At 50.1% G+C, this 20,559-nt stretch overlaps 1 protein-coding gene across 22 annotated transcripts in view; it reads right to left on the bottom strand.

The window, feature by feature from the left end:
• Nucleotides 1-20,356, bottom strand: part of IQCE (IQ motif containing E) — a 45,249-nt gene extending 24,893 nt beyond the window's left edge. For 4 of the 22 annotated variants that reach the window (XM_026011324.2, XM_026011325.2, XM_026011327.2 and 1 more), the window contains exons 1-9: nucleotides 20,214-20,354; nucleotides 14,511-14,558; nucleotides 13,108-13,153; nucleotides 9,783-9,911; nucleotides 9,112-9,246; nucleotides 7,738-7,808; nucleotides 3,444-3,557; nucleotides 3,263-3,313; nucleotides 306-376 (exon numbers count right to left, since the gene is read on the bottom strand). In XM_026011324.2, coding sequence (XP_025867109.1) covers nucleotides 306-376; nucleotides 3,263-3,313; nucleotides 3,444-3,557; nucleotides 7,738-7,808; nucleotides 9,112-9,246; nucleotides 9,783-9,911; nucleotides 13,108-13,153; nucleotides 14,511-14,558; nucleotides 20,214-20,249 — 701 coding nt within the window. In that variant the 5' untranslated portion in view covers nucleotides 20,250-20,354. Of the gene's footprint in view, nucleotides 1-305; nucleotides 377-3,262; nucleotides 3,314-3,443; nucleotides 3,558-7,737; nucleotides 7,809-9,111; nucleotides 9,247-9,782; nucleotides 9,912-13,107; nucleotides 13,154-14,510; nucleotides 14,559-17,762; nucleotides 17,824-19,876; nucleotides 20,088-20,213 lie in introns of those variants that run through there. The other 18 variants (XR_012000560.1, XR_012000561.1, XM_026011326.2 and 15 more) reach the window with 15 other exon arrangements.
• Between the last annotated feature and the right edge of the window lie 203 nt (nucleotides 20,357-20,559).

Genomic DNA, 20,559 nt, shown 5'->3' with positions numbered 1-20,559 from the left:
TCAAGCAATCCACAGAAGACCAAGGAAAGGAAGCATTTCTTAAATGCAGTGGGGACAGGAAAAGAGATTAAGGAAGATACTGTCCCCCAGTGATGTTTGGGAGAGATGCTAATACTCATTTTCATTTCTTTAGTACAAAGAGGAAGCTGGGATAAGGGACATGGGATGGGGTTGTAGGGGGACTGAAGCTGCAGACAGAGCAGACATTGCTACTTGAGACCAGGTCAGGTGGTGACCCTCAAGAGCCCCCCCTGCTGTCCTCCCTCACCTCCCCCCCGTCCCACCCATGGCCAGTGCCTCCATACTTGATGGTGTTGTCCTTCTCCTTGCACTGCTGCTCTAGCTTGAGAATCCTCTGCTTTAGCCCGTTAATGACCTGCCAATCAAACACCAGCAAATCAAGTTGACTGCCTCCATGTCCGCAACCTCATCCTCCCTCTGGACACTCAAGACTGTCCCCGGCCAGTTGACCCAGCAGCATCTGAACACCCTGCCCCCTTTGTTGCTGGCTTCTTTTGTGGTCTCTAGGTGCAGCAAAGAGAGGGCCAACTGTCCCCCTGGCTCAGTATGTGGTGGCAACAGTGGGGCGGGCCCCAGAGATGTGCCAGCAGGTGCAGGGCCCTCCCCTTGGCCTCATTCCACACTTGAGGGCTGACAGGAGCCACCACAGTGCTAGATACAAAGATTGACAACTGTGACCCTGCCCAGGGTGACTGGGTCCACAGTATTCCCCTGGGAGTGAGCAGAGCGGTAGAGGCCTGGAGAAGCCCCCCATGGCCCCATGCTTCCCTCTGGGGAAAGACCACTCATCCACCTCATTTCTTCCTTCTCTCTGCTAACGTACCATTCTGGGAGCTGGCACCCTTATGTTCCTGGAAGAATAGCTCTTCCTTTCTTCTTGAATAGCCAAGTGACTTTTTTTAAAAGCTAATTTTAAATTATATTAGTAACACATGAATACATCTCCTTGCAAAAAGGATTAAAACATTATAAACTATGTTCCTTGACCTTATCCCTCTCAACTAAATATCATTACGAATTGAATCTGTATTCTCTAGACCTTGTCATACGGATGTGTCCCCACTGGCATTATGGCACTGTTGTGTTTGCAGAAATGCCATCCCACCACGCAGTCTGCAAGTCGTTCATTTCACAGCACAAACGGTCTTGGTGGTCTAACCCTGTGCTGCCTACAGATCTAGGTTATTCTTGCACAGTACGATCATTTGGTGTAGACAAGCATTTCTCCACTGACAGATGTCTAAGCTGTGAATACAAACAAGCCTGCAGTAGATATCCAGCCTTCCTTGTGCATGTGTGCAAATGTCTCTTGAGGGGAGACGGTGACCAGCACAAGTGTCTAGTCACAAGACGCTGTGACTCTGAAGGGTGATTTGGCAACGGATGTGAAAGCGGGAATGGTACATACCTGAGGATCTAGAATTTCTACTTGTAATCAACTTTAATTGAAAAAAAAATTCATAGCAGGGCGCCTGGTGGTTCAGTCGGTTGAGCCTCTGACTCTTGGTTTTGGCTCAGGTTGTGATCTCAGGGTCGGGAGATCAAGCCCCACATCAGACTCCACACCCAGCAGAGTCTCCTTGAGATTCTCTCACTCCCTCTGCCCTGCCCCCTGCTCACATGCACTCTCTCTCTAAATAAAATAAAGTCTAAGAAAAAAAAACAACCAAAAACCCTACAGCATCAGAACAAAAATGCAAAAAGCCCTTCCTCTACAAGTATGCATTATTTACATAATTCTAAATCCTCCCCTAAATTAATCACATGATTCTGAACATAGTTGTATATTCTTTATAAATCATTTTTTTAAAATTAAAAAAATAAAAAATAAATCATTTTTAATAATCTTTAAAAATCATTTTTCTTAAGATGTATTTCAATGTAGTGTTATTTTAATTTTAATGGTTTCTCCTCAATATTCCCCTCTCGATTGGGCAGCTATAAATATCCTTATGTGAAAGCCCTTTTATATTGGATTTTTTCCCCAGAGATACAGCCCGAAAGAGAGCAGTACTGGACAAATGGAAGGCATGACTTCACGGACCATTCCTTGGCTCAGTCGTGCCAACTTAAAATGCAGCATCCAGCTCCGAGTATGCCTGTGTCTTCTCAGCCCTGCGGACACGGGTTTTGACCATCTGTTTATTCTGCTGTTTTAGGGCATGAGGGCTTTACTCATGGTGGTTCAAGTGAACATCTTCACTCAAGTATTGACGGCTGAGGTAGTGGCGGGGACCAAGGCTGATGTCACCCAGCCTGCATGGGGCCTGTGGATTCACTACGAACCCAAGCGGGGAGAATCTCTTAACCTGTTTCTGGATTTTAAAAAAAGGAGATTGACTCCCTACCACAAAAAATCCAACGAGATTATGTACGACCACGTAAGATCCAGGAGTCACTATTCATCTAAAAACGATTTTCTTGTGGAAACACTTGGATTTGTTCTCAGGCTCTGAAAGCATTTCCTTTGTGCTGTCCTCGGAGCAGAGCCAGGCTTTAACCATTTATGCAGGGCTGAGTTTTGCCTTCTGTACAGGCCAGCACAGACTCTTCGTGTGCTCGGGGTAGAGGACTCTGTTGAACTGATTCACATCCCCCCGTTCCCCGTTATATCGAGCCAGTTCCCACTGTGGTCTCAGAGGGTTTTGTTATAAATTTTGTGTCACCAAACCCAACAATCCTCTCACTAATGTTTCTTAATTCCTTGTGTTCAATAATCTCAAAACCGTGTCCCTTCCCACTTTCTTTTTGAATTTTGCATTTCTATAAAACTGTGCTCCCTTGACTCAGGTTTATCATGATACACTTTTGGACAAAAGTGTATCATGGTTCCTGCCACTGCACCCACTGCAGAATGGCTCCCTTAACCATCACCACATGTTGTGCAGTCTCACAGCAGAGGTGTCGTGTGTGTGTCTGCTGTTTCTGTCCCCACTTAGCGTCATTAGTTCAGCGCGATGTGTGTATTGGGTGTGGCGGGGGACATCTCCACTGTGACCTTGTTCCCTACAGTGTACCTCCTGCTCTGTGCGGAGCCTGCTCAGCCCCCTCACGTCCCCTAACAGTGCCCGCGGCGTCCTCTTGCAAGCCCTCTGGCTGCATGAGACTGGCTTTAGGGAGCTCTGGGCCCTCATCTCTGTCATTGTTGCACGACTGTGTTAGAGGAAAGGCATCCCTCAACCGTGGGCTGTTTTCAGATTTCAGTGGGAAGGTTATGCGTCCTGCTGGAGATCGTACTCACCCAGCCAGTATCAGGCCTTTTCTCTGCCAGAGTCCGAACAAAATCCGGGCCCTGCAGTAAGCAGATGGAGAGATGAAGACACAGGCGGAGGGAACGGCCTCTCCCCCCAGCAGCCTGAGGAGTGGAGCCTGTGCCTTCCCAGCCCATGGCCGGGTGCCACCACTGCAGGACCATGACTTACTCGGGATGAATCCAAAAGCTGCTCTATCTGCCGGTCCTTCCTGCTATTTTCCTCTTCTAGGCGCCGAAGCTTTGTTCTCATGAGATCCACATCACTTTTCTGCATGTGCAGGGACTGAAGGGAAACATAACCACGCACACGCACACCCATGCACACATGTGCGCACACAAATGCCAGGGGAAATAGCAGCCGGAGCAGGTCTGGCAAAGTGGCCTGGTGCCCAGTCAGGGTACTGTGTGTGGCGCAGGGGGACGGAGAGCTGGATGTCACAGGAAGGAGTCCTGTGGGCACCCCCGGCACTTGGTAGACGGGGACTGGGGAGATGCCGTTAGGTGCAGGACCATCCCAAGCGACTAGGAGCCCCCTGCCCTAAAAGGCACACCCTCCCTCTCTGAGAAACACTGCTCTACACATCGACACCATCAACAGCACTTCTGGAAAGTTCTACCATCACACTCCCTTCAACACCCACCTGACAGCCCACATATGTCACAGCAGGTGTCACTAAAACTTATCAAAGGCTAACTAATGTCCACTTAAAATCCTTGTCCTCAGCTAAGGCTCAGGGGGTCAAGAGCAATGGCTCCTAAGTTTTTACCAGTCTGTGGTGAACTGAGGAGAAAAGACCATGCTGTCAATTTTCCCCTAATCTAAGCTGGTTCAATCCCACAGCTGCCCTGTACTTGGAAATCTCTCCCTCCTTCTATTCTGGACTTCACCCTTTTATGAAACAGTGATGGCAAGGAATCTTTCATTTTTGTTTTCCATGTCCTCACTTGAAAAAGCTCTCTCCCGGGTGGTGAAACCCCACAGTACAGAGAGCATGAGGTTCCAACAGCAGTGATCAGCCGCTGCAGCCAGTGCCCATATGAGTAGCCAGTGTACATTTAATCAGCTTCCAGCATCAGCCTGCATGTCAATAAGCCAGTCATCCTGGAAACACCCTTCTCCTTTCTGGAGTCTTGTGGTGCGTAGCAGAGAGACAGCATCTGAACAAAACTACAACCGGCCAGCTGACTCGTAACGTGCACCCACGGAGGGTGGCCTGGCAGGTCGGCTGCATGCCCACCATTGGCCAGTATTGCTCTGGGGCATGAGAGTTCCTGGCACTCCATGAGGGCTTAATGAATAAGTCAGTTCATGTACAGTCATTGGGAAAAAGAAATCAAATAGTGGGAATTCTGCTTTGGAAATGGGGATACACTCACTGTTCTCTTTCCTCCTGCTCTGTACGGTGAAAAACCTTGGACATAGTACGTAGCACAAACAAAAGGAGCATCAGAAGGGGGGAGAGAAGAAGCAGACTAGCCTGGGGCTCAGGACCCAAGAGATGACCACAGAATCCCCTCTTGTGCCTTACACACTCTCAGTGGAGTGCAGAGGATGCCAACAGCCTACACGAGTCCTCAGACACAGACAGGAAAGCCTCTGCTCCCCAGCAGGAAAGGGGCAGCCTCCCTAGGCAGAAAACTCACAGACAACAAATGCTCCACCTTGGACAGATCCTGCAGAACAGAGCATAGCCCCACCCCTGTCAGCCAGGGCTGAGTGCGGAGCCCAGCCCCCACCCCTTACCCCCACCCTCTGGGCTGTAGCAAGGCTCCCAGCCCCTTTCTTGCTGAGGGAGAAGGGTGGTCAGAGGAGGCCCGTGGGAGGGTCAGGGCTTTAATGAGGCCACACACACAAAATAAAATGGAAGAATTATATCACGGAATACCAAAAATTGTATTAAATATAAATGATCTAAACAAACCACCTGGAAGACAGAAACTGGCAAAGTAGATTAAAGAACATGACCAAGCATATGCTGTCTACAAGAAACTGACTTTAACGTAACGAGACAGAAGGTGGCAGTAATAGGATGGAAAGAGACGGAGTGAGTATATTATCATCAGGCAAAGTTGATGATACTTCACATAGTGACTTTAAGGGTCAGTCCACTGAAGAGACAGGGACCCTAAATGCATACACACCCAGCAAGAGAGTGTGAAGGCACGTGACAAAACTGGAGGGGAAATGAAACCTATGAGCACAGTGGGGCCTTCAACACTCTTCTCTCAGTGATGAGCAAGCAGCTGGACAGAAACCCGGCAGGTGTGCAGGGGAGCTCACCCTGACACCCCAAAGGGTTTGACTGCCTGCACACGACACCCTGCCTGGCAGCAATGTACATGCTCTCTACTCTGGCCTGTGGCAAAGCTGCAAAGGGGCACTCCCTGAGCCACACAAAAGAAATGAAACTACACGGGATGTGTTCTGTGGCCGTAATGAGTCAAACTCACTTCAGCAACAAAAATAACGTGAAAATCTTTAAATTCTCAGAAATTTAACAACACAATTCCAAATAATCCACGGGCCAAAGGGTCTTCGGGGAATTAACACATCAAAAAAATACAACAGGGACCCTAAATGCATACACACCCAGCAAGAGAGTGTGAAGACACTCAGACAAAGACACAGCTGGACCAGGGCCGAGTGGAAGGAGTCACTTGTATGGGCTGCTGTGGAAGGCTCTCAGGGCAAGACACTGATAGAAAATACCAATCTTAAGAGGTCACATGCTCTTTAATTCCATGTATAGGACATTATCAGGATGCAAAAATTATAGAGATGGGGAGAAAAGTCAGTGGTCACCAGGAGTGAGGAGTGATGAATGGGGAGGGGAGGTGGGTGTGACCACAAAGGGACAGTTTAAGGGACAGTCTGGAGCAGCATGTATGTTGACTGTGGTGGCGGGTATGTGAATATACACACGTGGCAACATGGCATGGAATCCAACACTCACACTGTGCCCATGTCTGTGTCCTGGTTTTGATACTAAGCTGGCGGGTAGGGGAGACTGGTGCTGGGTGCAGAGGACTCTCCATGACATCTCTGCCACTGCCTGGGCGGTCTACATTCCTGGCCTCCAGCTGAGTACCAGGCGTGGAGTGGTGGCACGCACATGGGTACCTTGCTAAACTCTCACAGTGACCCTGTAAGACTGCCCCTTTATGATTGCCATTTTTCAACAGGAATTGGGAGGCATCACTTGCCACAGAAAACTGATCCCAGAGCAACAGTCATGGAAGTGACGTTCTCTTCTCTCTGCATTTAGGAGCTTAGGCTGATTTTTTTTCCAGAAGCCCATAATGTTAAGTTTGAATAAAGTCAGTATAATTTTACCCAGAGACCCAATTCTAGCCCCAAGGAGATTCACGAGTGTTGCTGCAGTGATTATTCGGAGTTCAAAATGAGGGTTCTCCCCACAGTATGCCTGAGAAGCAGTTGTCCAACATGTGCTTACAATTTCGAAGGACAAGGGAGTTCGGGTGCATGGAATAGCACTTTAACCGCCAGGCAGCTCCCATGGGTGAGGAGTATCTTGGTTCTATCTGAGATCTGAGCATCTTGTTTGGACCAAGACAGAAGGGCTGCGTCTTGTCCACAGTGGCCTAGACCACATGCTCCTCAGGTAGGATGGCTCACAGACTCCTCTCCACGGCTGTGCCCTGGGCGTGCTAGCTGCCCACACCCCGCTTAACTTCGGGTGCCCAGAGGATCCTGCCCCTGGATGCAGCTCAGCTGGCGGAGATGGTAGGGCTTGAAAGAGATTAATGCTATGTAAGGGAGTGAACCCTGGCCTCTTCTCCAGGGGCACAGGAATGCGGATGAGCACTAAAGAACAGTGTGGCACTGGTGGTGATGGTGACAAGGATGACGGTGATTTATCAGTGCAATTCATACTTTAAGGATGGGAGATAGCATGGGAAAGTAAAAGCAGCCCTGGCCCTGGGAGGCAGATGGCCTTGGTAGAAGTCTTCATTCTGCTACTGGTCAACCTTGGACAGACTACCTTGTCTGAGTCTCAAGGTCAGCACTGGCTAAGAGCCATGCACTCCCTCCCAGACTCCTGTAGAGACCCACTGAGTGAGGGCATGTGGAACATCCGGTAAATGTGAAACAGTCACACACATGGGAGGCTACTGATAATAATGACACCAGTGACCTTACCCGATGCCAAATCTCTGTGTAGAGGGACTGTGAGGTCAAGTCTGTGTTTCCCCTGCCTCCCTGCCAGGCTGCGAGAGCAGAGCACAGATGGAATCTACATACTTGGGGAGGCCTCTTCTACAGTGGTGCTAGGTGGGACACCCAGCTTTCATGACACGGGGCTGGGGTTTGAACTCGGGTGTCCCTTCAAAGCTCATGTTCATCCCGGGCAGACATTTCAGCACTGACCCTGACCTTCCCCGCTGCCCTTGCAGAAGGCTCTTGCTGTCGAAAACCAGCAAGGGATAGACAGAAACACTACCTTCTTCAGTTCAATGATCTCATCATACATGTCTTCCTTCTCTCTGTAGATGAGGGTTCCAGGAACGTGACCTGGAGGGGGACAAGCAAATGTTGGATAAGATCATCTGAACAGTAGATAGAATTCTTGGCTGTACCTGAAGGAAAACCTGGAAGTTGACAAAATTACCTTTTTTAAAAAAGGAGGCTTAAAAAAAAAAAGAGTAAAAATACTTCAACGCTTTTAGCCTGACCGCCATACTCCCCGCAAAAGTAAGGAGACTAAAACTGAGAGTGATCCAGAAAGATAAAGCAGGAGGAAATGGAAAGGTATGAACACAGGGCTCGCATGCAGGAAAAGGAAAGAAGGGGTCAAAAGAAGTGGTTAAGTTCAAGTTTTTAAATAGTAAACCAAGTAAAAAGGCAATGAACAATACCCCTTCCAATGTCCAGTGAATGAAGTGTAGTGAATGAAGCATACTCTGGTTTCAGTAGGATACTTAATGTATTAAGACTCTAGAACATTCAAGCCTAAAGTAGAACATAGAGCCAGCAAATGCAGGGAGGGGATCAGCTCAGGGGGCAAGGTGACATGGGCTCACCATGCTCCCTGCACAAGTCTCCAAGGAGAGCAGTGAGAGCCAGGTAGGAAACGTGGATAAAGGCGAGACAGAAAGGCAGAGACAGGACAACAGACCCAACCTTTCTGGTGAGATTTGGGCTTTTTATTATTTGCAATTGTTATTTCTAATATTGTTTATCCAATAGATTTCCTTTTTTTTTTAGATGTATTTATTTATTCATGAGAGACAGAGAGAGAGAGAGAGAGAGACAGACAGATAGACACAGGCAGAGGAAGAAGCAGGCTCTTAGCAGAAGCCCAATGCAGGACTCGATCCCGGATCTCAGGATCATGGTCTGAGCCAAAGGTAGCTGCCCAACTGCTGAGCCACCCAGGCATCCCTATCCAATAGATTTCTTTAAGATTTTATTTATTTATTCATGAGAGACACACACAGAGAGAGGCAGAGACACAGGCAGAAGGAGAAGCAGGCTCCACGTAGGGAGCCCGACGTGGGACTTGATCCCAGGTCTCCAGGATCAGGCCCTGGGCTGAAGGTGACACTAAACTGCTGAGCCACCTGGGCTGCCCCCAATAGATTTCAATAAGACTCTAAGCTTAGGGAGGCAGGCCCAATTGGAGCCCGGGAAGATACCACTGTCCACATTAGGGAAACTACTTTCTAGGAAAGCAGAGTGGACTTGTAGGGTCCCTGTCCTCTCTCCATGATCTCATAGGGATGGAGCCAGTACAGGAAGCCCCAAATCTCACTATGTCAAAGCACAAATCTCGGGCTTTCCCTCCTTGTGGCCTCGTCACCATTAGCGTGCTCACCGTTGCTGGCGGAACGCCTGAGATTTGACCTCTTCATTCTTAAAGCTTCTGTCAGATAGTCGGGAGTGCTGCTCAGGGGGTTGGTCCATGCATGCTCCAAGGTCAGGTCTGACTTCAGGGGTTGGGTCAGACTTCCTGGTTTGAATGTGCATGGATTTAATAGGACAGGACAGATAAATGAAACAGGAGGTTTTGCCCCTAATAATCAATCTTCGTGGGTTGAGGAAAGTTTAAGTCAACCAGCAGATACTGACAATCTTGGTAGGCTGATAGATGTTTAATCAGCAGCTCTCAAAAGACAAAGCCCAGTTTTATAGCATCTGCCTATTTCCATGGTATAAATATTCCCACCACATCCAATTTCAAGCTGCCAGTGTGACATCGACCAGCTCACAAAATTCCTAGAAACTGAACAATTGGCTCTTGCAAGCCAGTAGGAGCTGGTTCCAATAGGCCACGGCCAGCACTGCTGAGACATCCTAAGACTCAAAGGGATACAGTGTCACACACGCAAACCATCAGAAACCACACTTAATGCAACGTCTTTGAGAGGATTAAAAACAATGTCATTCAAATATGTCAATATCAGAAACTCTATCCTAAATTACCACCTGCAAGTCCTAAAACTCTCCTCTGGAGCAGGAAAAGTTTCTGTCGGAGCAACCACATACCTTGCTTTGAGCTTCCCAGCCACAGCTTCTGTGGGGTTAAGGACATTCTGTTACCAAGAGGCATGCTGGCTGCTGTCCTCAGAGATCTCCAGGATGCCACTTTTCGTGGCTTAGAGTGATAAGGTGACTCTGGAAAGCCAATATATGGTTTCAGAAGTGCAAGATATCAATGCCCCCTCAACATATGTGCTTCAGAGAGGCAAAACAGCATACTCACCAGAACATTCTGACAAAAGTCAAAAACACAGCTATGATATATGTACATATACTTATATTTCTTTTTAAATTCCATTATAAAGACAACATAATGGGAAATTTGTCTAAAAACACAAATCCTTAATTTTACCAATATTTGGCGTTTTCAGATGCATGTGTAGTTTTACATAGTTGTAATATAATGAACATACAATTTTGTGTCTATTGTACTTAACGTTGTAAAAAATGGTCCATTTTGTGACATAAGCAATAATATCAAGAACTTAATGTATTAAAAAATCTAGAAGAGGGGTGCCTGGGTGGCTCAGTGATAGAGTGTCTGCCTTGACCTGGTCCAGGTCATGATCCCAAGGTCCTGGGATTGAGTCCCACATCAGATTCCTTACAGGGAGCCTACTTCCCCCTCTGCCTATGTCTCTGCCTCTCTCTTTGTGTGTCTCATGAATAAATAAAATAAAATCTTAAAAAAATAAAAATAAAAAATCTAGAAGAAATGAGAAAAAATGACCTTTCTACGGCATTTTTAGTTTTATCAAAACAAGGGAAATGTTTTAAAATTCTTTTTTTAATCTGGGATTTCACCTCTTTAATTCTGGAAGATATGACAAATTTATGGAAAAACTTAGTTCGTCATAAAACATGTTTATAATTAGCAAAGAAATGTCTGTCTATAGCAGGTCCTGAAAAGTTAACATTTTTTAAGTTTTTAAAAAACTTCCATGTTTTTTTCATGGCTTCAAAATTTATGAGAAATTTCCCATTATGATTTAGAACAGGAGAATAAAGATACATTAGACTTGGATGCATTTTCGCTCACCGGAAGATGAAGGCCTTCCAAATTTGTTCATTTAAGTGCTCACTTATAAAATAAATTAGTGGTTAGGAAAACAGCTCCCCAAGTAACATTTCCCTCCTAAATGTATGCGATTCATCGACAAATAGTAAGAATTCCTCAGGAACATGTATACGCGTAGACCAAAGCGGGAAGTACGCTGGCGAGAAGGGCTGCAAGCACCAAACCCCCACGCCTTGGAAGCTACAAACATGCGAAACTGGCTTAGGCATTACAGAGAAGTAACAAGCTAAGGGAACAGGACACGCAGTTGCTGCTGTCATAGCCCGGGGAATCCAGACAGAAGTGCACCTGCTGAAGGGGCGTTCCGAAGGCCGTGAAGGGAGATCAGGCCAACCAGTGTGAGGCCACGCCGGCCCAGGGAAAGAGGCGTCAGAGCAGGGGGACAGGACACTGATAATCGGCACTGGTGCTGGATGAGAGGCCCTGCTAGGCTGCCAGGAGAAAGCGCGAGAAGAAGTGGGGCCGCTGAGGTTCAGCAGTCCTCTCGAGTTGTGATTTGGGGGTTCTGACCATTGTGTATTACATGAAATGCAATTCTGACATTTGCAGAAATCAAGTTAAAAACAATTTGATTTTTACAATTTTAAACACTCGAAACACTGACTTTCAGTAAGAATCATGAAAGATGCTGTGACATTTACCTTAGGTACCTTGTAGCCAAAAAGGACTTCAAACAAAATGGTTCTAAAACAAGAAGGGGGCGGCCCGGGTAGCTCAGCAGTTTAGCACCGCCTTCAGACCAGGGTGTGATCCTGGAGTCCCAGGATCAAGTCTCACATCAGGCTCCCTGCATGGAGCCTGCTTCTCCCTCTGCCTGTGTCTCTGCCTCTCTCTCTCTCTCTGTGTCTCTCATGAATAAATTTTTTAAAAAAAATCTTAAAAAAAAAGTGAAATAAAACAAGAAGGGTTAAAACACAAATACCACACTTCTACTTCATATAGACTGTCAATTTCCTCCATGGAAGGAGAGGACCACATCAAAAATTCAAGCTGATAGTTTCTTTCTAATGCTTATATTACTTTGTAACATAAAACATGCTTCTCTCCTTTGCTGGAATTTATCGTTCCAATTATGTTTTTCTTGGGCTAATTTCTCTGAGTGTGTCACATACATGACACAGTCTGTTTGAAATGTACATGTATGTAAAAAACATATATATAAAATAAAGTCAGGGACAGCCTCAGGTTTTTGAGTCACAAAAGGAAGCCAATCCAGGATTTAAACTTTGTCATAAAAACATTCCTAAGCATAAGATTCACATGTGATTGGTTCACTGTGCTCTAGAGCAATGTCAGACAGTTGAAAATGAGAGAGGCCGGGCTGGCCATCTGAACTAATTCCATGGACCTCGGACTAAATGCCTGTGCCTCCCATAAGCCTTACTTCGAAACCTAAAGCCCTAATGTGATCACATTAGGGGGTAAGGCCTCCAGGAGATGGTTGGGTCATGAGATGAGACCCTTGTGATGGGATTGGTGCCCCTATAGAAGGGACCCCACAGAGCTCCCTCACCCCTTCCTCTGTGTGAGATACAATGGTAGTGGCTGTCTACAGCCCAAAAGAGGCCTCACTAGAACCCAACCATGCTGGGATCCTAGTCTTGGGCCTCTGGCCTCCAGGACCATAAGAAGTAAATGCCTGTTATTCAGAAGGCACTCAGCCGCCTGGGTGGAGGACCCATCCCCACAACCTGGTTCCCCGACAGGCAGCCACCTGCTTGCCCACGGCCAAGGACAGTGTCTCCCGGACAGATCTGCCACCCCTGCAGAGGATGGGGAACACAGAACCTGCCAGCAAACGCAGCCAGGGAGAGCCCACAAGAAAGCCACTACACCTGCTCAACACAGTGTGCTGACAACAGCTCTGACTCTAGAGCCAAACCCCAGGGCACAAGGCCCTCTGGCCACAGCAGAGCACAAGAGAAAGGAAAGAGCACAAGAGGCCAGAAGCACTGCGTCTGCCAGAGGCCCCAGGGACAGCAACCACTCAGGAGCCTCAGCTCCTCATCAGGCCTCCTCCCACGGGGACCACTGGGGCCACAGGGGAAGGCAGGGACCCCAAGAACGCCAGCTCCAAACACCCTAACACAAAACAGAGCCAAGCAGTGGAGTGTCTTTTCTCAATGACCCTAAGTGTTTGAAGAAGATATTCATGATCTTTCTCCCAAGATGCCAGGGAAGGACAGTTTCTGAAAATCATTTTCTGGGTTAAACTAAAGAAATTTGAGGGATGAGGGGCCTGGTCATACTTACTCGGTGATGTGGGTGGAGGTTTGTGGAAACTTTTCCTTTTTGCTTTCTGAAAGAAAGAAGAAATGAGGTAAAGCATGCCCAGCCTTCTGGAGCAGCCCAGCAGCCTCAGGTGTGAAGCACAGGTGTGATCAGGATGGGTCAGGGCAGGTGCAAGGGCAGCGAGATTCACCCAGCAGAGATGTTAGCATAGTCTGGGCCAAGAAAGAAACCCATTGCAAAGCAGGGCGACCCCAGGAAACGTAATGAGTACAGCACTCTAGCTGGGCCAGGTCCCCAGGAGCTCTGGTGACACCACCTAAGTGCAGACAGGAGATACCACACAAATGGTGTATCTGTGACCACCCCACTGTCCTCATATCAGCGCCTGGAGCGCCAGGGTATGACTGTCCATGAGGGCAGATTCAACAAGAAGAAAGCCTTATGAATAAGGCACCTGCGAATCCTCCTGGGGAGGGAAGGTCCAGCAGAGGACAGATCTGTTGGTTCACCATCTCCCGGGCCAACCCTGATGCCAAGTGCAGAACTGGGCACCAACTTGGTTCTCCTACCCACTACTTGCGCGCCTGGGAAATGACACACCTTTGGCACCTTGTTTTCCTCAACTGCTTCCCACTAGACAGAGGATCCCCTTTGCTTCCCTTCTGGTAGAAACAATGAACTCTACATTCTGAATTTTACCCAGTGGACGGGCTGGATCCCTACTTCTCCAGGGGACATGTTGTGCTCCTATTCTCAGTGGTGTGGAGGGAACATCCCTAACTCTGCAGAGGTTCCTCACGACAGACAAGGAGCCTATGAGGCTCTTGTGGAATGGGGATCTGCTGGGGCCACATGCCCTCAGAACTCTGTGCAGATGTTTGTCTGTGACCCTGCCTTTTGGACACATGCTCCTTGTGCTCTTCTTTCCCAGGCTGGTGGGCTTTTCTATCCAGCACAGCCTCCCAGATGAACCCAGGGAGACCAGGATGGGGGCTAGTTTGCCTGGAGACGCTTCAGCCTAGCTCCCTGCATCCTGGGGACTCCAGGGGCCATCTGGCCAGGACATCATGCAGTGCCAGGGCTGTGGCTGCCAAAGGGTCTCTTTCTCACCCGGAGCCCTCTCCTGACTGGGGATCTGGAGGGGGGTGGTGCAGGTTGTAGGCCAAAACCAGATGCAGAATAGGAGTTTATAATATGCCTCAAATATACTCTGTTCAGGACTAACATCTGGATACAAGTTTTAAAATGATAACCACAGTTGTTTACATCCAACTAAGAGCTGAGTAGCATTTGGAGTTTGTATTCCAGCTCCAAACACAACATTTGTGGGGTATGACCTGGTGCACATGTTTGAGTTACAAGAAAAAGGGGCAAAATAGCCTAGCTGGTGCTAGGATATGTGGCTGCCCCTCAATCACACTCACCGTCTCAAAGTCAGAGTCAAAGGTAATTGCAGATAGACTGTCATCTCCCTAGAAGAAGAGATGCAAACATTGAAATTTTAGGGCACTGCTTGGCTCCCTACAGTCATATACACAAGGTAGAAAAAGCTCATCCACAGCTATGGAGGCAGAGACTCAAGAAATTCAGGACACATGAAACAGGTGGTGGCCAGATGGCTCCATCCAGCAGAAGGAATGGGTGGGGGACACAGCACAGAAACCCTGCCTGAGGGGCTGCTCTGTGTCTGTTGGTCCAGAGACACCATTTTCAGGGAACTGCTGGGTACTGTTGACAAACAGTTCAGGATAAAAGGATTTCGTTTTCTGCACTGTTTAAATGTGCTCGCATCACCCTCACATCAAAACATGAGGAATCTGTAACTGGATCCTATAAGAGCAAGTCAAAGTCATTTCAAAAAACACATTCATTCATTAATACATGCATTATTATTTGGACTAATAAAGCTTCCTGCCCTGGCCTGGGGGTTGGGGGTATATTTCGGTACCACCTAATTTCAGTAAGTTAGGAAATAAAATCTGTACCACCTAATTTCAGTACTAGGATGTCATTTCCCAAGAGAAGAGTGTTTCCATGTTAACTCACCCAAGTTTAAATCCTAAAAAAAGTGAGAGAGAGAGAGAAAGGAGGAACAAAATTTAAATCCTTCAGACTGTTGTGTTGCTGATTGAAGCTGCTGCTGAGAGGACTGCACGCCCCTCTTGTGAACCAATGACACTGTGTCTAGCTGCTGGGGTGAGTACGTCTCAGTGAGCCATCTGTGGTGTGGTGGAACCCACTTACTATCCTAGTGGGGCTCTGATGCCTTCTGAAAAGCACAGAGATAATCCAAGGCTGAGCATCAGCACTTTGAGCAATAATTCTGCTAGCAGCTTGAAGGACCCCTGGAAACAGGACCGCGGCGGAACATGGATCAGGTGTTGCTACACAGCCTCTCTGAGACACAGTCTGGACTAATGGTGCAGCGGGACTTGACGTGGGACCAGGGGGAAGGTAGTGTGCTCAAATAAACAGAACCTTTTATCAGCCACTTAGATTTTCGATGTCATTAAACGGGTGATGTTTTCAGGTGTAAATAGCACATGCCCATTATAGAGTTTTCTTTGAGCAAAGTGGATTAATATGATGTGCAACATTAAGGAAGGGAAGGCAGAGGATTTGATGTGCAGATCCTGTTCAAGACCAGAGGAGCCACAGCAGCAACCATGTCCTGGTGCCCTGGCATCACAAAGGACACACCTGCCAACCACACGTGTGAACCCCCAGGAAAACTACATAGAGAAGCCAAAAAAAGTTTCTCTTGTGGAGACTCATCATTATGACTTGTTCTGAATAAAACCTTAAAAACTGTGTAATGACCTGAAGGCTCAACGAGGGATTGAGGTTATGTGTGTTAGCTCTCTCTGCAACAGGTCTGTTCACCCACCACGCCTTCTCCCCAGCCTGTCCCCCACCACGGGTCACCACCTGCGCCCCACCAGTCAGATCTGGAACCACAGAGCCTCCTCAGACCCGCCCCTTCAGTCCCCAGGAGAGAGACCACACACAGTGTTAAAAACAACCAAAGCATTAATGGTTGATTCCCTGAGCATGATCCGCGCTGCTGCAGGCTGGCGAACTAGACAGCACCCATTCATGGCCCGCCAGGAACACAGGGGCCTCTGGGCACTGGGCAGGCAGGCAGGGGGGTCCTGCAAGGCAGGGAGTAGCAGCAGGCCTCTGGGCCAGCTGTGATGTTGGCCACGCCACCAACCCTCCGCAGCTCAGCTGCCTTGACAACGGAGGACACATTCCTCTACCAGATGTTTAAAAGCACTGGAAGTATACATACACTAGTAATTCAACCCTGGGGCAGAAGATATGGCATGTCCAGAAGGAGATGCAGGGGCCTCTAGGGACTCAGTACATGGTGACAGAGAGGAAGACGTCTTCCAGAATGGTGAGGTGAGGAGCTTGGGTGATTGTCTCAACAAACAAGAAAATTATAAAACAAACAATCGGTTGAGGTTTCTGGAAATTGACCTAAGGGCATACAGCAATAGAGAAAGATTCATTCAAGAAAATTTACTAAATCTGAGGAAGAATCTGAGTGAGAGTCTGGGGCACTCCTCGCCCCCCAAGCTCCATCCCATAGAAACTACTTCAGAGAGACCTGCTCTAGGTGGGTGCAGGCAGGATGGTGGGGAATGGTGGGGGAGTGTTCCAGAAGCAGAGTGTAAGCTCTGCCCCAGGTGTGGCAGGCTAGGGATTCTGGGTCCCCAAAACCCCTAAGCCAGTTTGCTTATAGGGCAGAGATTCCACACAGGGAAGGTCAGGCCCAGAAGGACAGCACCCCTCCTGGAGCAGAGGTGTCACTCCAGGAGAAGCATGTGGCCGTCCCCACTGCCAGTTCTGTGCAGTAGCACAAAGGTCCTTTCCCAGGGGAGAGGCAGGCCAACACTTGTGCCCAAGGGGACTAGCTTTATTTGTGGCAGGTAGTGGAGCATCTTCATGCTTCCCTGATCCCACTGCCAAGTCAAAAACCACAGTGACACAGTGGAGAGTAATTGCAAAGCCCCCTCACGGTGTGATCATACCAACAGAAAACTAACCAGCAGAGCAAGCAGAACTACAACAGGCCCAGGAGAGCCTTCCCAGGGTCATGGTCAACCCTGAGGCTCAGGGAGGCTGCCTACAAGCACTGGACTGCACCCATCAGCAGCAGGCTCAAGGTGGACATGGAAACACCCCCCACACGCACCTAGATCAACAAAGGGGCACAAGCCCACCAGCACTTGGGGCCTCAGCATGACCCTAAACTAAATACTAGTTGAACAAGAAGCTCTGACCCAAGAGCAGCTCCCAGGAAGCCAGGCTTAGAGGTAAAATCACACATCCTTGGAAGTCTCGGGGGGCACGTGCTCATCTAAGGCTGCCCTCTTAGGCGACATGGGAGGGGAGCAGTCCAAGCTGCTAGGCCCTGGTTGCAGGTGGGCAAAACCGTAAGTCCCCATCCTGTGGCAGCAGCCCCCAGGCCACATACCTCAGATGCACACACACATGCCACAGATGCACATGTGCACAAACACACATGCACACACACACACCACACATGCACATGCATATAACAAAGCACAGGTACACATGTGCACACATGCATGCATACACATGCAAATGCATGCACACATGTACACACAGTGATAAAGAGCAAAGTTTTGACTGGCCAAGGAGCTTACCCATAACCTTTGACCAGAAAGTGGCTTCTGCTGACCCAGGGGTGACCCCTAGGTAGTTAGGCTAAAAGATGCAAACAAGAAAGAATGTGAGCAGGGAATCAGAGGCCGCACAGGTGTGGGAAGACCAACTGCAGAGTGAGTCCAGCCAAATCACTCAGCAAACAGACGAACCACCAAGCAAACCCCATTGCTCCCATGGGGAGGAGGGATCAATACCAAGTTGCTATAACATTCTATCTAAATGTCTAGCTTTCCTTTTTTTTTAAGTTTTATTTTTATTTTTTTAAAGATTTTATTTATTTATTCGTGAGAGAGACAGAGAGAGAGGCAGAGACACAGGCAGAGGGAGAAGCAGGCTCCATGCAGGGAGCCCGACGTGGGACTTGATCCTGGGTCTCCAGGATCACACCCTGGGCTGCAGGCGGCGCTAAACCGCTGAGCCACCGGGGCTGCCCCTAAATGTCTAGCTTTCGATGAGAAACTATGATACACAGAAGCAGGAAAGCATGAGTGGAATAAGGGAGAAAAGCAGAAATAGAGTCTTTTGAAGAGGCTCAGGAAATAGACTAACAGCCATCATAAATATGTTCAAGCCCTTTTACCAGCACTGGCTCTTACATCACAGGTGGTCCCACTCAGGCTCCATGTCACCCCTGTGGCTCTGTACCGTGGTCAGCGGGGCTGCTTATAGCCCGCACAGTGAGCCCCCGGCACACAGCACATGCTCTGTGAACTTCACCGGCCAGCCTGGAGGCAGCTCCATTCCACTTAGGGAACGGACAGACAGAGCAGTGCCTGCTCTCAAGAGGTTTTTGTCTAATCTCAGACTGATCCGAGATCAGCAGAAAGCCACAGGTCAGCCTGGACCGAGGGCTGAGAGTCTCCTAAGCGCCAAGAGACTTTTGTGCCAGCTTCTCCACGACTGGACTCCTTGAGACCAAGGCACCAGAGCATAACTGGTTTTGTGCCTCGGACTCCCATGTATAGGGGGCTTAACAAATGCTTGCGGGTGTAAGAATGTGTATAGTCACATAAAAGTGAAAACAAGAGAGGGAAAGCTGAGAAACAGGTAAAGTAGGAGTAGCCACAGGTTAGACTTTAAATCACGCTCTTGAAAACACGTGGCTGTGGGAAAACGTCAACAACAAATTAAATGGTAAAGGTCACGACACAATTTAAACATGATCTCGATTTTTTAGAAAATCTACGTGGGAAGAGATGCACTGAAGAAAGACTGGGAGGAAGTCCACCCGATATTGAGGTGGTCTGGCACAGGTGGTTAGATCATGGGTAAGCTGTCTACGTTTTCTCTAGCAGTCATGGCTTTCGTAATCACGACCTGGGAAGTCACTTTCTAAAGATGAAGGAGCAAGGAGTGCGCCCAGGTAGGTGAGCTGGAGATGGGCCAGGACTCGGTGCCTTGAGGGATGCTCTGGTACTGGGTAAGCTCTGTGCAGCCCTGCGGGGCTCGGCCCTCTGAGAAGGAGCAACGGGGCCAAAATGTCTCTGTCTGGAGCCCTCCAGAGGCTTCTCACGGTGCCCACAATAAGGTGCAAACTCCCTGCATGGCCTGCGAGGCTCCCTGTGGTCAGGCCCTGCTCTCCTTCTGGAGGGGCAGGGGGCAGCAAGCTCTCTCAGGCCCTGGAACAGTCCCCACCGTCCCACCTCCGACGCTCTCAGGTCTCCTTGCGCAGGGGCATCCAGGGAGTCCTGGGCACCTGCTCCAGCACCCAGCCTGAAGCAGCCGTCTGCAACCCACCGCGGCCCCAGGGGCCTGTTCCCTGTTCTGCTCGGGCCACCTGAGTGCTGTTGCAGGCCTCGTTCTCCCCGCACCTGCACCGCAGTGCCACTCATTCACCCATCGTGACACCTCCGGCGGAGGGCAGGCGCCCCCCCAACACTTGGCAAAGGCGCGAGCTGTCAGCACGCCTGCCCTCACCCTAGGGTGGGAACTTGGGGGCACCTTCTCCGGGAAGCCTCCGCCGGCGCTGGGCCGGACGCAGGTCCCGGAGGGGGGGGCGGCGCTGGGGCTTCTTTCCCCCCACCTCCACGCCTCGCACATCTGGAGGGCTCGGGCTGGGCGCCCCGAGGCACGGGGAGGGGCGGGCACTTACGCAGTGAGCTCCGTAGCCCCGCGGGCCGCGGTCGCAGGCTCGGCACAGGCCGGGGCCTCGCAGGCGCCGAGCGGCGAGGACGCGGCGTCCGGGAGGGCTTCCTGGAAGCGGCGGCCTGTGCAAGGGCGGGCGGGGTCGAGGGACGGCTGGAGGCTGGGTGCGGGGCGGGACGCCCGGCCGGCCGCCCGCGGGCGGGGACCCGAGGGCCGCTCTTGTGCGGTAACAATAAGGGCGGCTGTGAGCCGGCGGCCGCCAGCCGTGCGCCCCTTCCTCCGGCCCGCGCCCGGCCCCGCGGGCCCGGGAGCCGGAGGGAACGGGGAGGCCCGCCCGCGCTTACCGTCTCTGAGGCCGGCTCCGCGGTGCCCTGCGACATGGCGGCGGCGCTGCCCGGCCGGCCCGGGGCGCTGCGGGCGCGGCTGTCCCGCTGCGCGGCTCCGCGGGCCCCCCGGCCGCCCGCAGCCTCCGGGCCTGCCAGCCCGCGCGCCGGCCGCGCCCCCGCTGCCATGGTAACCGCGCCGCCGGCGGGGCCCCGGATGTGGCCGGCGCCGGCGAGCCGGGCCGACCATGCGCGTGCGCAGAGAAAGCCGCGGGCCGACGCGCCGCGCGCTGGGAGGTGCGGGGCGGCGAGCGCAGCCGTGCGGGAGCCGCGGGGTGGAGCGCGACGGTTCCCAGAGGGCGCCCCC

The sequence above is a fragment of the Vulpes vulpes genome, chromosome 3 (assembly GCF_048418805.1).
Source record: "Vulpes vulpes isolate BD-2025 chromosome 3, VulVul3, whole genome shotgun sequence".
NCBI classification, from domain to species: Eukaryota; Metazoa; Chordata; class Mammalia; order Carnivora; family Canidae; genus Vulpes; species Vulpes vulpes.
Note: the sequence above shows the minus strand (reverse complement) of the source record. Positions and strands in the feature narration are given on the sequence as shown.